General features: G+C 46.4%; 1 protein-coding gene across 1 annotated transcript in view; it reads right to left on the bottom strand.

Moving 5' to 3' along the window:
* ENPP6 (ectonucleotide pyrophosphatase/phosphodiesterase 6) overlaps positions 1-17,014 on the bottom strand; it is a 38,683-nt gene that overhangs the window by 6,990 nt on the left and 14,679 nt on the right. The window contains exons 3-6 of the mRNA XM_038755149.1: positions 14,661-14,772; positions 8,885-9,026; positions 7,174-7,353; positions 641-778 (exon numbers count right to left, since the gene is read on the bottom strand). Of these exons, the coding sequence (XP_038611077.1) occupies positions 641-778; positions 7,174-7,353; positions 8,885-9,026; positions 14,661-14,772 (572 nt within the window). The remainder of the gene's footprint in view (positions 1-640; positions 779-7,173; positions 7,354-8,884; positions 9,027-14,660; positions 14,773-17,014) is intronic.

Here is a 17,014-nt window from a genome sequence, read left to right on the forward strand (position 1 = left end):
AGAGTCGGGATGTCACTGGGTCCATGGGAGAGAGTCAGGATGGAGAGGGGAGAGTCGGGATGTCACTGGGTCTGTGCTGGGTCACTGGGGGAGAGTCAGGATGGAGAGGGGAGAGTCGGGATGTCATCGGGTCCGTGCTGGGTCACTTGGGGAGAGTCAGGATGGAGAGGGGAGAGTCGGGGTGTCATTGGGTCCGTTTTGGGTCACTGGGGGAGAGTCAGGATGGAGGGGGAGAGTCGGGATGTCACTGGGTCCATGCTGAGTCACTGGGGGAGAGTCAAGATGGACAGGGGAGAGTCGGGATATCACTGGGTCCATGCTGGGTCACTGGGGGAGAATCAGGATGGAGAGGGGAGAGTCGGGATGTCACTGGGTCCATGCTGAGTCACTGGGGGAGAGTCAAGATGGACAGGGGAGAGTCGGGATATCACTGGGTCCATGTTGGGTCACTGGGGGAGAATCAGGATGGAGAGGGGAGAGTCGGGATGTCATTGGGTCCGTGCTGGGTCACTGGGGGAGAGTCAGGATGGACAGGGGAGAGTCGGGGTGTCACTGGGTCCGTGCTGGGTCACTGGGAGAGAGTCAGGAATCCCCGAGAGCCTTTCTGCCGAAAGCAGGAGGTAGTAGCCGCCCCCATTACCTCAGTTATGAACCATCCCTCGTCGGCCACGAGGGTGAGGGGCGACACGAATTTCCCTTCCTTGTAATGGAAGTGGGCGGGGATGGTCTCTCTCTGGTACACGGTCATGTGCTCCACCTCGCTCAGCCGTCTGTACACCTGCCGGACACATGGAGAAGCAGCGGGGCTCAGGGGAAAGAGCCCAGGCTGTGGGGTCAGAGGTCGTGGGTTCAAATCCCGGCTCCACCACCTGTCAGCTGGGTGACTTTGGGCAAGTCACTTCACTTCTCTGGGCCTCAGTTCCCTCATCTGGAAAATGGGGATTAAAACTGTGAGCCCCCCGTGGGACAACCCGATCACCTTGGAACCTCCCCAGCGCTTAGAACAGTGCTTGGCACATAGTAAGCGCTTAACAAATACCATCATTATTATTATTATTATGACGTCAGCCCCCCTCCATCCTTTCCTCTGCCCGGCCACTGGGCAGCGGTCACTCAGCTCCAGCCACCATTCATTCAATTCATTCAATCATATTTATTGAGCGCTTACCATGTGCAGAGCACTGTACTAAGCGCTTGGGAAGTACAAGTCGGCGACATATAGAGATGGTCCCTACCCAACAACGGGCTCACAGTCTAGAAGGGGGAGACAGACGACAAAACAAAACATGCGGACCGGTCAAGTCGTCAGAACAAGCGTAATTAAAGCTAAAGGCAGATAATAATAATAATAATAATAATAATAATAATAATAATAATGATGACATTTGTTAAGCGCTTTGTGCAAAGCACTGTTCTAAGCACTGTGGGGGGGATGCAATGTGATCAAGTTGTCCCACGTGGGGCTCACATTAATCCCCATTTATACAGATGAGGTAACTGAGGCTCAGAGAAGTGAAGTGACTTGCCCAAGGTCACACATCACTAACAAAATAAATAGAATAGTAAATATCTCCAGCCACTAGGTACAGAGAAGCAGTCACTCAGCGCTGGCCAGCAGACTCAGGGCAGTGGTCATTCAGCTCTGGCCACCATTTCCCCATTTTATAGATGAGGAAACTGAGGCGCAGGGAAGCTAACAGCTTTGCCCAAGGACACACACTGGGCCAGTGGTGGAGGTTTAAGAGTCAGCATGGCCTAGAGTGGATAAAGCCCGGGCCTGAATAATAATAATAATAATAATAATAATAATAATAATAATCATGGCATTTATTAAATGCTTACTACTACTACTACTAATAATGGCATTTATTAAGTGCTTACTATGTGCAAAGCACTGTTCTAAGCGCTGTGGAGATCACAAGGTGATCAGGTTGTCCCATGTGGGGCTCACAGTCTTAATCCTCATTTTACAGATGAGGTAACTGAGACCCAGAGAAGTGAAGTGACTTGCCCAAAGTCAAACAGCTGACAATTGGCCAAGCCAGGATTTGAACCCACAACCTCTGAAGCACTGGGGAGGTTACAAGGTGATCAGGTTGTCCCACGGGGGGCTCACAGTCTTAATCCCCATTTTCCAGATGAGGGAACTGAGGCCCAGAGAAGTGAAGTGACTCGCCCAAAGTCACACAGCTGACAAGTGGCGGAGCCGGGATTTGAACCCATGACCTCTGACTCCAAAGCCCATGCTCTTTCCACTGAGCCACGCTGCTTCTCTATAGTCAGAAGGACGCGGATTCTAATCCTGGCTCCGCCACTTGTCGGCTATGTGACCTTGGGGAAGTCACTTCCCTTCTCTGGGTCTCGGTTACCTCGTCTGGAAAATGGGGATGGAGACCATGAGCCCCAAGTGGGACAGGGGACTGTGACCAACCCGATTGGCTTGTATCCACTTCAACGCTTAATACAATGCCTGGCACATAGTAATAATAATAATAATGATGGTATTTGTTAAGCGCTTACTATGTGCCAAGCACTGTTCTAAGCGCTGGGGGGGATACAAGGTAATCAGGTTGTCCCACGGGGGGCTCACAGTCTTCATCCCCATTTTACAGATGAGGCACAGAGAAGTGAAGTGACTTGCCCAAAGTCCCACAGCTAAGTGGCGGAGCCGGGATTAGAACTCATGACTTCTGACTGCCAAGCCCGGGCTTTTTCCACTGAGCCACGCTGCTTCTCTAAGCACTATATATGTATATATGTTTGTACATATTTATTACTCTATTTATTTATTTTACTTGTACATATCTATTCTATTTATTTTATTTTGTTAGTATGTTTGGTTTTGTTGTCCTGTCTCCCCCTTCTAGACTGTGAGCCTGTTGTTGGGTAGGGACCGTCTCTAGATGTTGCCGACTTGGACTTCCCAAGCGCTTAGTCCAGTGCTCTGCACACAGTAAGTGCTCAATAAATACGATTGATTGATTGATAGTACGTGCTTAATAAATAACACAATTTATCATTATTATTATTATTATTATTATTAATTATTATTATTTTATTTAGGGATGGAAAGGTGAACCTAAAAACTGAACAGCCTTTATACCAGCCCCAGCCCAAGGAGGAAAAGCAGGGCCTGGTATTTACGTGCCCAAGTCAACTCAGTCTGAAGAGGGGCACTGTAGGACTGACCCTAGGGTCATCAGATTATTATTATTATTATTATTATTATTATTATTATTATTATTATTATTATTATTATCATCTCTATAATAATAATTATTATTATGGTATTTGTTAGGCGCTAAGCAGGGCCTGGTACTTACATGCCCAAGTCAACTCGGTCTGAAGAGGGGCACTGTAGGACTGACCCTGGGTTCATCAGATTATTATTATTATTATTATTATTATTATTATTATTATTATTATTATTACTATAGTAATTGTTATTATTATTATGGTATTTCTTAGGCACTCTTTATGTGCCAGGCACTGTACTGAGCGCTGGGGTTGATGCAAGATAATCAGGTTGGACGTAGCCCAGGACATGGACTAGCGCTTAGTACAGTGCTCAGCACACAGTAAGCACTCAATAAATACGATTGATTGATTGATAGTACATGCTTAATAACACAAATTATTATTATTATTATTATTATTATTATTATTATTATTTTATTTAGGGATGGAAAGGTGAACCTAAAAACTGAACAGCCTTTATACCAGCCCCAGCCCAAGGAGGAAAAGCAGGGCCTGGTATTTACGTGCCCAAGTCAACTCAGTCTGAAGAGGGGCACTGTAGGACTGACCCTAGGGTCATCAGATTATTATTATTATTATTATTATTATTATTATTATTATCATCTCTATAATAATAATTATTATTATGGTATTTGTTAGGCGCTAAGCAGGGCCTGGTACTTACATGCCCAAGTCAACTCGGTCTGAAGAGGGGCACTGTAGGACTGACCCTGGGTTCATCAGATTATTATTATTATTATTATTATTATTATTATTATTACTATAGTAATTGTTATTATTATTATGGTATTTCTTAGGCACTCTTTATGTGCCAGGCACTGTACTGAGCGCTGGGGTTGATGCAAGATAATCAGGTTGGACGTAGCCCAGGACATGGACTAGCGCTTAGTACAGTGCTCAGCACACAGTAAGCACTCAATAAATACGATTGATTGATTGATAGTACATGCTTAATAACACAAATTATTATTATTATTATTATTATTATTATTATTATTATTATTATTATTATTTTATTTAGGGATGGAAAGGTGAACCTAAAAACTGAACAGCCTTTATACCAGCCCCAGCCCAAGGAGGAAAAGCAGGGCCTGGTACTTACGTGCCCAAGTCAACTCGGTCTGAAGAGGGGCACTGTAGGACTTACCCTGGGGTCATCAGATTGTTATTATTATTATTATTATTATTATTATTATTATCACTATAATAATTATTATTATTATGGTATTTGTTAGGCACTCTTTATGTGCCAGGCACTGTACTGAGCGCTGGGGTAGATGCAAGATAATCAGGTTGGACGTAGCCCAGGACATGGACTAGTGCTTAGTACAGTGCTCAGCACACAGTAAGCGCTCAATAAATACGATTGATTGATAGTACGTGCTTAATAAATAACACAAATTATTATTATTATTATTATTATTATTTTATTTTATTTAGGGATGGAAAGGTGAACCTAAAAACTGAACAGCCTTTATACCAGCCCCAGCCCAAGGAGGAAAAGCAGGGCCTGGTACTTACGTGCCCAAGTCAACTCAGTCTGAAGAGGGGCACTGTAGGACTGACCCTGGGGTCATCAGATTATTATTATTATTATTATTATTATTATTATTGTTATTGATACTATAATTATGATTATTATTATTGCTACTATAATAATAATTATTATTATGGTATTTGTTAGGCACTCTTTATGTGCCAGGCACTGTACTGAGCGCTGGGGTAGATGCAAGATAATCAGGTTGGACGCAGCCCAGGACATGGACTAGCGCTTAGTACAGTGCTCAGCACACAGTAAGCGCTCAATAAGTAAAACTGAATGAATGAATGACTATGTCAAACCTGATTAGCTTGATTCTACCCTGGCGCTTAATATGGCGCCTGGCACATGACAAGACTTCTCTGTGCCTCAGTTCCCTCAATCTGTAAAATGGGGATTAAGACTGTGAGCCCCCCGTGGGCCGACCTGATCACCTCGTAACCTCCCCAGCGCTTAGAACAGTGCTTTGCACATAGTAAGTGCTTAATAAATGTCATTATTATTCATTCATTCAATCATATTTATTGAGCACTTACTGTGTGCAGAGCACTGTACTAAGTGCTTGGGAAGTACAAGTTGGCAACATATAGAGACGGTCCCTACCCAACAGCGGGCTCACTTAACAAAATATATATGTATGCATGTTTGTACGTATTTATTACTCTATTTATTTATTGTATTTGTCCATATTTATTCTATTTATTTTATTTTGTTAATATGTTTTGTTTTGTTCTCCGTCTCCCCCTTATAGACTGTGAACCCACTGTTGGGTAGGGACCGTCTCTCTATGTTGCTAACTTGGACTTCCCAAGCGCTTAGTCCAGTGCTCTGCACACAGTAAGCACTCAATAAATACGATTGAACAAATGAATGAATGAAAATACCATTTAAAAAGACAAAAAAACCAAGGCCAAGTGATGAGCTCTTCCCTCTGGGACACGACTGTGCTTGGGGGATGGAAATCGAGAAGCAGCGTGGCTCAGTGGAAGGAGCGCGGGCTTTGGAGTCAGAGGTCATGAGTTCAAATCCCGGCTCTGCCAATTGTCAGCTGTGTGACTTTGGGCAAGTCACTTCCCTTCTTTGGGCCTCAGTGACCTCATCTGGAAAATGGGGATGAAGACTGTGAGCCCCACGTGGGACTACCTGATCACCTTGTAACCTCCCCAGCGCTTAGAACAGTGCTTTGCACATATTTATTACTCTATTTATTTTACTTGTTTTACTTTATTTTATTTATTTTATTTTACTTGTACATATCTATTCTATTTATTTTATGTTGTTAGTATGTTTGGTTTTGTTCTCTGTCTCCCCCTTTTAGACTGTGAGCCCACTGTTGGGTAGGGACTGTCTCTATACGTTGCCAACTTGGACTTCCCAAGCGCTTAGTGCAGTGCTCTGCACACAGTAAGCGCTCAATAAATACGATTGATTGATTGATAGTAAGCACTTAATAAATGTCATCATTATTATTATCATTAAAGTACCGGTTATGGATGGGAAGGAGGAGGATGGTTCCGTTTAAATCAAGCAATCAGTCAATTGTATTTATTGAGCGCTTACTGTGTGCAGAGCACTGGACTAAGCGCTTGGGAAGTACAAGTTGGCAACATATAGAGACGGCCCCTACCCAACAGTGGGCTCACAGTCTAGAATCAATCAATAAATTGTATTTATTGAGCGCTTACTGTATGCAGAGCACTGGACTAAGCGCTTGGGAAGTACAAGCTGGCAACACATAGAGACGGTCCCTACCCAACAGTGGGCTCACAGTCTAGAATCAATCAGTTGTATTTATTGAGCACTTACTGTGTGCAGAGCACTGGACTAAGCGCTGGGGAAGTACAAGCTGGCAACATATAGAGACAGTCCCTACCCAGCAGTGGGCTCACCGTCTAGAATCAACCAATCAATCGTATTTATTGAGCGCTTACTGTGTGCAGAGCACTGGACTAAGTGCTTGGGAAGTCCAAGTTGGCAACACATAGAGACGGTCCCTACCCAGCAGTGGGCTCTAGAATCAATCAACCAATCGTATTTATTGAGCGCTTACTGTGTGCAGAGCACTGGACTAAGCGCTTGGGAAGTCCAAGTTGGCAACACATAGAGACGGTCCCTACCCAACAGTGGGCTCACCGTCTACAAGACCCCGGGGCCAATTCTGCCCCCTCAGGGGTCTGCGTCTGAGCTGTGATGGCCAGTGGCACTGAGAGAGAATCAATCAATCAATCGTATTTATTGAGCGCTTACAGTGTGCCGAGCACTGGACTAAGCGCTTGGGAAGTCCAAGTTGGCAACATAGAGAGACGGTCCCTACCCAACGGTGGGCTCACAGGCTAGAAGAGAGAGGGTAGCCCCTCCACCGCGGCCGGCCTCACCTCAGCCTGCTTCCCGGGCGCGGGCCACAGGCTGACCACGGGGCCCCGGTCCTTGGTCCGCGCGATGTCCTTCAGGCTGACGAACCGCCGCAGCACGATCACCTTCTCCATCCAGAAGATGTCCGTCATGCCGTGGTCCGAGAAGAGGATGACGTTCAGCTGGTCCCGCAGCCCCTCTTCCTGCCGGGGGACGGGAACGGCTGACCAGCCTTCCCAGACTGAGCCCCTTCCTTCCTCTCCCCCTCTCCATCCCCCCCATCTTACCGCCTTCCCTTCCCTACAGCACCTGTACGTATGTATAGATGTTTGTACATATTTATTACTCTATTTTACTTGTACATATCTATTCTATTTATTTGATTTTGTTAGTATGTTTGGTTTTGTCTCCCCCTTTTAGACTGTGAGCCCACTGTTGGGACTGTCTCTAGATGTTGCCAATTTGTACTTCCCAAGCACTTAGTCCAGTGCCCTGCACACAGTAAGTGCTCAATAAATACGACTGATTGATTTTGTTAGTATGTTTGGTTTTGTCTCCCCCTTTTAGACTGTGAGCCCACTGTTGGGACTGTCTCTAGATGTTGCCAATTTGTACTTCCCAAGCGCTTAGTCCAGTGCTCTGCACACAGTAAGCGCTCAATAAATACGACTGATTGATTGATTTTGTTAGTATGCTTGGTTTTGTCTCCCCCTTTTAGACTGTGAGCCCGCTGTTGGGTAGGGACTGTCTCTAGATGTTGCCAATTTGTACGTCCCAAGCGCTTAGTACAGTGCTCTGAACACAGTAAGCGCTCAATAAATATGATTGATGATGACGATGACCGGGACAACCCCCAGGCCCCCCGCCACCGGTGACTCCTCAAGGAAGCCATGCTGCTTCCCTTAACCCACGAGAAGCAGCGTGGCTCAGTGGAAAGAGCCCGGGCTTTGGAGTCCGAGGTCATGGGTTCGAATCCCGGCTCCGCCAATTGTCAGCTGGGGGACTTTGGGCCAGTCACTTCACTTCTCTGGGCCTCAGTTCCCTCAACTGTAAAATGGGGATTAAGACCGTGAGCCCCCCTGTGGAACAACCTGATCGCCTTGTAACCTCCCCAGCGCTTAGAACAGTGCTTTGCACATAGTAAGCGCTTAATAAATGCCATTATTATTATTATTAATCCCCATTTTACAGATGAGGGAACTGAGGCACAAGGAGGCGACTCATCCAAGGCCACACAGCAGACCCTTTTTTTTATGGCATTTATTAAGCGCTTACTATGTGCTGTTCTAAGCGCTGGGGAGGTTACAAGGTGATCAGGTTGTCTCACAGTTTTCATCCCCATTCTCCAGAGGAGGGAACCGAGGCCCAGCGAAGTGAAGCGACTCGCCCAAAGTCACCCAGCTGGCTGAGCGCTGTGAGCCCACTGTTGGGTAGGGACCGTCTCTATTTGTCCTTCCCAACCGCTCAGTCCGGTGCCCTGCACATAGTAAGCGCTCAATACATACGATTGATTGATTGACAGGTGGCGGAGTCGGGATTGTACTTCCCAAGCGCTTAGTACAGTGCTCTGCACATAGTAAGCGCTCAATAAACATGATTGATTGATTGATTGGAACCCGCGACCTCGGACTCCAAAGCCCGGGCTCTTTCTGGGAGGACGGGAGGTCCGGGGGGGCAGCGAGGGGGTCCCGGAGCATCCCTCCCGGCCCCCCCCCCGTTGGCACGGCCGGGCACCTGGACCCGCCGCGTCAAGTGGGCGAGGACCCGGTCCACGGCCCCGAGGGCCGCCTTCCGCTGGGCCGAGTCGGGGCCGTAGTGATGGCCTTCCACGTCGATGCGCTCGTGGTATATTGCCGCCAGGTCCGTGCTGCGACTCCTGAAAAAGACGGACAAAGTCAGGGACGGGCTGGATCGGCCCCCGTTATATATTTATTTTACTTGCACATCATCATCATCATCATCAATCGTATTTATTGAGCGCTTACTATGTGCAGAGCACTGTACTAAGCGCTTGGGAAGTACAAGTTGGCATCACATAGAGACAGTCCCTACCCAACAGTGGGCTCACAGTCTAAAAGGGGGAGACAGAGAACAGAACCAAACATACCAACAAAATAAAATAAGTAGGATAGAAATGTACAAGTAAAATAAATAAATAAATAGAGTAATAAATCTGTACAACCATATATCCATATATACAGGTGCTGTGGGGAAGGGAAGGAGGTAAGACGGGGGGATGGAGAGGGGGACGAGGGGGAGAGGAAAGAAGGGGCTCAGTCTGGGAAGGCCTCCTGGAGGAGGTATATATGTATATATGTATATATGTATATATATATATGTATATATGTATATATCACCTGTATATATCACCTGTATATATGTTTGTACATATCTATTACTCTATTATTAATTACTCTCTTATTACTCTATTATTATTACTCTATTTATTCCTCTATTTATTTATTTATTTTACTTGTCCGTATCTATTCTATTTATTTTGTTAGTGTGTTCGGTTTTGTTCTCTGTCTCCCCCTTTTAGACTGTGAGCCCGCTGGTGGGTAGGGGCCGTCTCTAGATGTTGCCAATCTGGACTTCCCAAGCGCTTAGTCCAGTGCTCTGCACATAGTAAGCGCTCAGTAAATACGATTGATGATGATGATGATGTACTTTTAGACTGTGAGCCCACTCTTTTAGACTGTGAGCCCACTCTTTTCGACTGTGAGCCCACTGTTGGGTAGGGACTGTCTCTATGTGTTGCCAATTTGTACTTCCCAAGCGCTTAGTCCAGTGCTCTGCACATAGTAAGCGCTCAATAAATGCGATTGATGATGATGATGATGTACTAAGCGCTCGGGAAGTACAAATTGGCAACATATAGAGACAGTCCCTACCCAGCATTTATTTTATCATCATCAATCATATTTATTATCATCATCACCAATCGTATTTATTGAGCGCTTACTATGGGCAGAGCACTGGACTAAGCGCTTGGGAAGTACAAATTGGCAGCATATAGAGACGGTCCCTACCCAACAGTGGGCTCACAGTCTAAAAGGAGAACAAAACCAAACATACTAACAAAATAAAATAAATAGAATAGATATGTACAAGTAAAATAAATAAATAAATAAATAGAGTAATAAATATGTACAAACATCTATACATATATACAGGTGCTGTGGGGAAGGGAAGGAGGTAAGATGGGGGGGATGGAGAGGGGGACGAGAGGGAGAGGAAGGAAGGGGCTCAGTCTGGGAAGGCGCTTACTGTGTGCAGAGCACTGTACTAAGCGCTTGGGAAGTACAAATTATTATTTTTATTATTTTTTATTATTTTTTATTTATTATATATATTTATATATAATATATTACGTATTTCGATATTTATATTAAATATATGCTATATATTTATATCAAATATATATTTATATATGTATATAACTTAAATTTATATTAAATATTTAAATATATTATTTATATTTATATATTTTTATTATTTATTATTTTTATTATTATTATTTTATTTTGTTAGTATGTTTGGTTTTGTTCTCCATCTCCCCCTTGTAGACCGTGAGCCCACTGTTGGGTAGGGACCGTCTCTAGATGTCGCCAACTTGGACTTCCCAAGCACTTAGTCCAGTGCTCTGCACTCAGTAAGCGCTCAATAAATATGATTGATGATGATATCTATTCCATTTATTTTATTTAGTATGTTTGGTTTTGTTCTCTGTCTCCCCCTTCTAGACTGTGAGCCCACTGTTGGGTAGGGACCGTCTATAGATGTCACCAACTTGGACTTCTCAGGTGCTTAGTCCAGTGCTCTGCACACAGTAAGCGCTCAGTAAATACGATTGATTGACTGTGGTATTTGTGAAGCACTTACTGCGTGCCGGCCACTATTCTAAGCGCCGGGATGGATGCGAGCAAATCAGGTTCATTCATTCAATCATATTTAGAGAAGCAGCGTGGCTCAGTGGAAAGAGCCCAGGCTTTGGAGTCAGAGGTCGTGGGTTCGAATCCCGGCTCTGCCAATTGTCAGCTGTGTGACTTTGGGCGAGTCACTTCACTTCTCTTTGCCTCAGTTCCCTCATCTGTAAAATGGGGATGAAGACTGTGAGCCCCCCGTGGGACAACCTGATCCCCTTGTAAACTCCCCAGTGCTTAGAACAGTGCTTTGCACATAGTAAGTGCTTAATAAATGCCATCATCATCACCTTGTAGGCAGGGAATGGGTCTATTTATTGTTCATTCAGCCATTCAATCGTATTTTTGAGCGCTTACTGTGTGCAGAGCACTGTACTAAGCACTTGGAAAGTACAATTCGGCAATAGAGACGATAATAATAATAATAATAATGGTGTGTGTTAAGCGCTTACTATGTGCAAAGCACTGTTCTAAGCACTGGGGGGGATACAAGGTGATCAGGTTGTCCCATGTGGGGCTCAGAATCTTAATCCTTATTTTACAGATGAGGGAACTGAGGCACAGAGAAGTGAAGTGACTTACCCAAAGTCACACAGCTGACAAGTGGCGGAGCTGGGATTAGAACCCACAACCTCTGATTCCCAAGCCCGGGCTCTTGCCACTGAGACACGCTGCTTCAATCCCTACCCAACAACGGGCTCACAGTCTAGAAGGGCGAAGACAGACAACAAAACAAAGCAAAATAAGTAAATAGGCACCAACAGCATCAATATCAAGTGCTTAGTACAGTGCTCTGCACACAGTAAGTGCTCAATTCATTCATTCAATTGTATTTATTGAGCGCTTACTGTGTGCAGAGCACTGGACTAAGCACTTGGGAAGTACAAGCTGGGAACATCTAGAGACGGTCCCTACCCAACAGTGGGCTCACAGTCTAGAAGGGGGAGAAAGACAACAAAACAAAACTTATTAACAAAATAAAATAAATAGAATAGTAAATATGTACAAGTAAAGTAGAGTAATAATTCATTCATTCATTCAGTCGTATTTATTGAGCGCTTACAGTGTGCAGAGCACTGTACTAAGCGCTTGGGAAGTCCAAGTTGGCAACATCTAGAGACGGCTCCTACCCAACAGCGGGCTCACAGTCTTGAAGGGGGAGACAGAGAACAATAAATACGATTGAATGAACGAATAAATAAATAGAATTATAGATATCTACACATTATTAATAAAATAAATAGAATAACCAACATGTACATACTTGTTAGTACAGTCACTTCATATCCCCACTGAACTTCTAGACTGTGAGCCCACTGTTGGGTAGGGACCGTCTCTATATGTTGCCAACTTGAACTTCCCAAGCACTTAGTACAGTGCTCTGCACACAGTAAGCGCTCAATAAATACGATTGATTGATTACTCCCCCTCCCTCCTCTCCTCTCCCCCTCCTCCCCCTCTCCATCCCCCCGCCTTACCTCCTTCCCTTCCCCACAGCACCTGTATATATGTACATATGTTTGTACAGATTTATTACTCTATTTTACTTGTACATATCTATTCTATTCATTTAGAATAGAATAGCGCTTAGTACAGTGCTCTGCACACAGTAAGTGCTCAATAAATACGATTGATTGATTGATTTTATTTTGTTAATATGTTTGGTTTAGTTCTCTGTCTCCCCCTTGTAGCCTGTGAGCCCGCTGTTGGGTAGGGACCGTCTCTAGATATTGCCAACTTGGACTTCCCAAGCACTTCGTCTGGTGCTCTGCACACAGTAAGCGCTCAATAAATACGATTGATTGATTGATTACTGTGTCAGCCTCCTTTCTGCTCTCCCATCCCCCCGTCCCTCCCCGCTTCAGTCTATCCTTCGCTCCGCAGCCCGGATTATCTTTCTACAGAAACGCTCCGCGCTCTGGGCACGAGGAGCAGCGTGGCTCAACGGAAAGAGCCCGGGCTTTGGAGTCAGAGGTCATGGGTTCAAATCCCAGCTCCGCCAATTGTCAGCTGCGTGACTTTGGGCGAGTCACTTCACTTCTCTGGGCCTCATTTCCCTCATCTGGAAAATGGGGATGAAGACTGTGAGCCCCCCGTGGGACAAGCTGATCACCTTGTAACCTCCCCAGCGCATAGAACAGTGCTTTGCACATAGTAAGTGCTTAATAAATGCCATTATTATTATGATGTCAGAGCGCCCCCATAGACGCCCGGGACTTCGTTCCTGAGAGGCCCGCCCGCCATCACACCGCGTGGCCCCCGCTGCTCCCGGAAGGCTCCTCTCCTCTGAGCGCCGCTATAGACGCCCCCTGCTTCCACCCCCACACACTTAAGCGACCTTCCTTCTAGTGCCCCCCAACCCCCTTCCCGGTCCTGTCCTGACTGACTCCCCCACACCCCACCCCGGGAAAAAGGCCCTTGTAATCACCAAGTTTCATTAACGACAACCTCATTCGCACCTACTCAGCCTTCCCGTCCCGCCATCGACCCCCGGCCTACGTCCTCCCCCGGGCCTGGAATGCCCCCAATCCCTCTGCCCCTCCGCCAAGCTCGCTCTCTTCCTCCCTTCAAGGCCCTGCCGAGAGCTCACCTCCTCCAGGAGGCCTTCCCAGACTGAGCCCCTTCCTTCCTCTCCCCCTCGTCCCCCTCTCCACCCCCCTTATCTTACCTCCTTCTCTTCCCCACAGCACCTGTATATATGTACATATGTTTGTACATATTTATTACTCTATTTATTTATTTTACTTGTACCTATCTATTCTATTTATTTTATTTTGTTAGTATGTTTGGTTTTGTTCTCTGTCTCCCCCTTCTAGACTGTGAACCCACTGTTGGGTAGGGACCGTCTCTATATGTTGCCAGCTTGTACTTCCCAAGCGCTTAGTACAGTGCTCTGCACACAGTAAGCGCTCAATAAATACGATTGATTGATTGATTGATGTCACACCCCTCCTCAAAAATCTCCAGTTGTTGCCCTTCACATGAAGGAAAAACTCCTCACCCTGGGCTTCAAGGCTGTCCATCCCCTCGCCCCCTCCTACCTCCCGTCCCTTCTGTCCTTCTCCAGCCCATCCCGCGTCCTCCGCTCCTCTACCGCCGCTCACCTCCTCACCGGGCCTCGTCCTTCCCTGGCCTGGAATTCCCTCCCTCCTCGCCTCCGCCAAACTATCCCTCTTCCTCCCTTCAAATCCCTACTGAAATCCCACCTCCTCCAGGAGTGTGGGAAGCCACACTCAGCCCTCCTTTCCCTCTGCTCCTCCTCCCCTCCCCATCGCTCCCACTCTCTCGCTTGTTCTACTGCATCCTCCCAAGCACTTAGTACACTGCTCGGCACACAGCAAGCGCTCAATAAATACCATCGAATGAATGAACGTGGCCCGCTCGGGCGGAGCGGCGAATCTGGGGATTGATTTTATTTTGTTAATATGTTTGGTTTAGTTCTCTGTCTCCCCCCTGTAGACTGTGAGCCCGCTGTTGGGTAGGGACCGTCTCTATATGTTGCCAACTTGGACTTCCCAAGCGCTTAGTACAGTGCTCTGCACACAGTAAGCGCTCAATAAATACGATTGATGATGATGATGACTTACTTGAGAGCGTCCAGCGCGTTGTTGACGGCGTTGGCGAAATCTCTGTCCGTCGGGACGGTCTTGTATTCGAGGCAGCGGTACGGCCGGACGCCGAGGATCTCAACTTCGCAGCCTGAGGGCAAGAGTTCACTGTGGGCAGGGACTGTGTCTATTTATTGCTATATTACACTCTCCCAAATAATAATAATAATAATAATAATGGCATTTATTAAGCGCTTACTGTGTGCACTGTTCGAAGCTCTGGGGAGGTTACAAGGTCATCAGGTTGTCCCACAGGGGGGGCGCTCACAGTCATAATCCCCATTTTACAGAGGAGGTAACTGAGGCACAGAGAAGTGAAGTGACTTCAATCAATCCATCGTATTTATTGAGCGCTTACTGTGCGCAGAGCACTGTACTAAGCACTTGGGAAGTACAAGTTGGCAACAAACTTGCCCACAGTCACACAGCTGACAATTGGCAGAGCCGGGATTGGAACCCATGACCTCTGACTCCACAATCGGTGCTCTTTCCACTGAGCCACGCTGCTTCACCCAAGCGCTCAGTACAGCGCTTCGCACATGGTAGGGGCTCAGTCAATACAACTGAAAGAATGAATGAAGAAGGCTCGTGATTGTGTTCTAGACTGTGAGCCCACCGTTGGGTAGGGACCGGCTCTAGATGTTGCCAACTTGTACTTCCCAAGTGCTTAGTCCAGTGCTCTGCACACGGTAAGCGCTCAATAAATACGATTGAATGAATGAATCTGTAAAATGGGGATTAAGACTGTGAGCCCCATGTGGGACACTCCCCTTCTAGACTGTGAGCCCGCTGTTGGGTAGGGACCGTCTCTATATGTTGCCAACTTGGACTTCCCAAGCGCTTAGTCCAGTGCTCTGCACACAGTAAGCGCTCAATAAATACGATTGAATGAATGAATGAACATATTTATTCTATTTATTTTATTTTGTTAATCTGTTTTGTTTTGTTGTCTGTCTCCCGCTTCTAGACTGTGGGCCCGCTGTTGGGTAGGGACCGTCTCTTTATGTTGCCAACTTGGACTTCCCAAGCGCTTAGTCCAGTGCTCTGCACACAGTAAGCACTCAATAAATACGATTGAATGAATGAATGAACATATTTATTCTATTTATTTTATTTTGTTAATCTGTTTTGTTTTCTTGTCTGTCTCCCCCTTCTAGACTGTGAGCCCGCTGTTGGGTAGGGACCGTCTCTATTTGTTGCCAACTTGGACTTCCCAAGCGCTTAGTCCAGTGCTCTGCACACAGTAAGCGCTCAATAAATACGATTGAATGAATGAATGAATGAATGAATCTGTAAAATGAGGATTAAGGACTGTGAGCCCCACGTGGGACACTCCCCTTCTAGCCTGTGAGCCCGCTGTTGGGTAGGGACCGTCTCTAGATGTTGCCAACTTGGACTTCCCAAGCGCTTAGTCCAGTGCTCTGCACACAGTAAGCGCTCAATAAATGCGATTGAATGAATATGTTCACCGGTGCAATTCCAGGGGTTCCTGGGATTCAGGGCCGCTGTTTGCTGAGCCCAAGCGGAAATTCGTGGCCAGGAGTGGGGTCAGGACCTGAGACAAAGGTGGGGGGCTCGGCCCCCACTCCGTGAAGTTCGGTCTCGCGGCGTCTTTAGCGTGTGCCTCTGTCCCCGCCGTTCACAACGGCCCACGTCAATCAATCAATCGTATTTACTGAGCGCTTACTGTGTGCAGAGCACTGTACTAAGCGCTTGGGAAGTACAAGTTGGCAACATCTAGAGACAGTCCGTACCCAACGTCCCGGACTCTGAGGTCCTGGCTCTCCGTGGAAGCCCCCCAGGAAGGGGCTCAACCGGCCTTCGGGGGCTCCTGGGACCTGATCTAAGGCAGGGTGGACTAGTGGATAGAGTACGCAGCCTGTTGCCATTTTGTACTTCCCAAGCGCTTAGTACAGTGCTCCGCACACAGTAAGCGCTCAATAAATACGACTGAATGAATGAAGGACCTGGGTTCTAATCCCAGCTCCGACACTTGTCTGCCCTGTGAATTTAGGCAAATCAACTCACTTCTCTGGGCCTCAGTTACCTCACCCGTCAAATGGGGATTAAGATTGTGAGCCCCATGTGGGACATAGACTGATTACTTTGCATCTACCCCGGTGCTCAGTACAGTGCCTGGCACGCAGTAAGCTCTTAACAACAGTGCTTTGCACATAGGAAGCGCTTAATAAATTCATTCATTCATTCAATCGTATTTATTGAGCGCTTACTGTGTGCAGAGCACTGGACTAAGCGCTTGGGAAGTCCAAGTTGGCAACATCTAGAGACGGTCCCTACCCAACAGACAGTGGGCTCACAGTCTAGAAGGGGGA

The sequence above is a fragment of the Tachyglossus aculeatus genome, chromosome 12 (assembly GCF_015852505.1).
Source record: "Tachyglossus aculeatus isolate mTacAcu1 chromosome 12, mTacAcu1.pri, whole genome shotgun sequence".
NCBI lineage: Eukaryota > Metazoa > Chordata > Mammalia > Monotremata > Tachyglossidae > Tachyglossus > Tachyglossus aculeatus.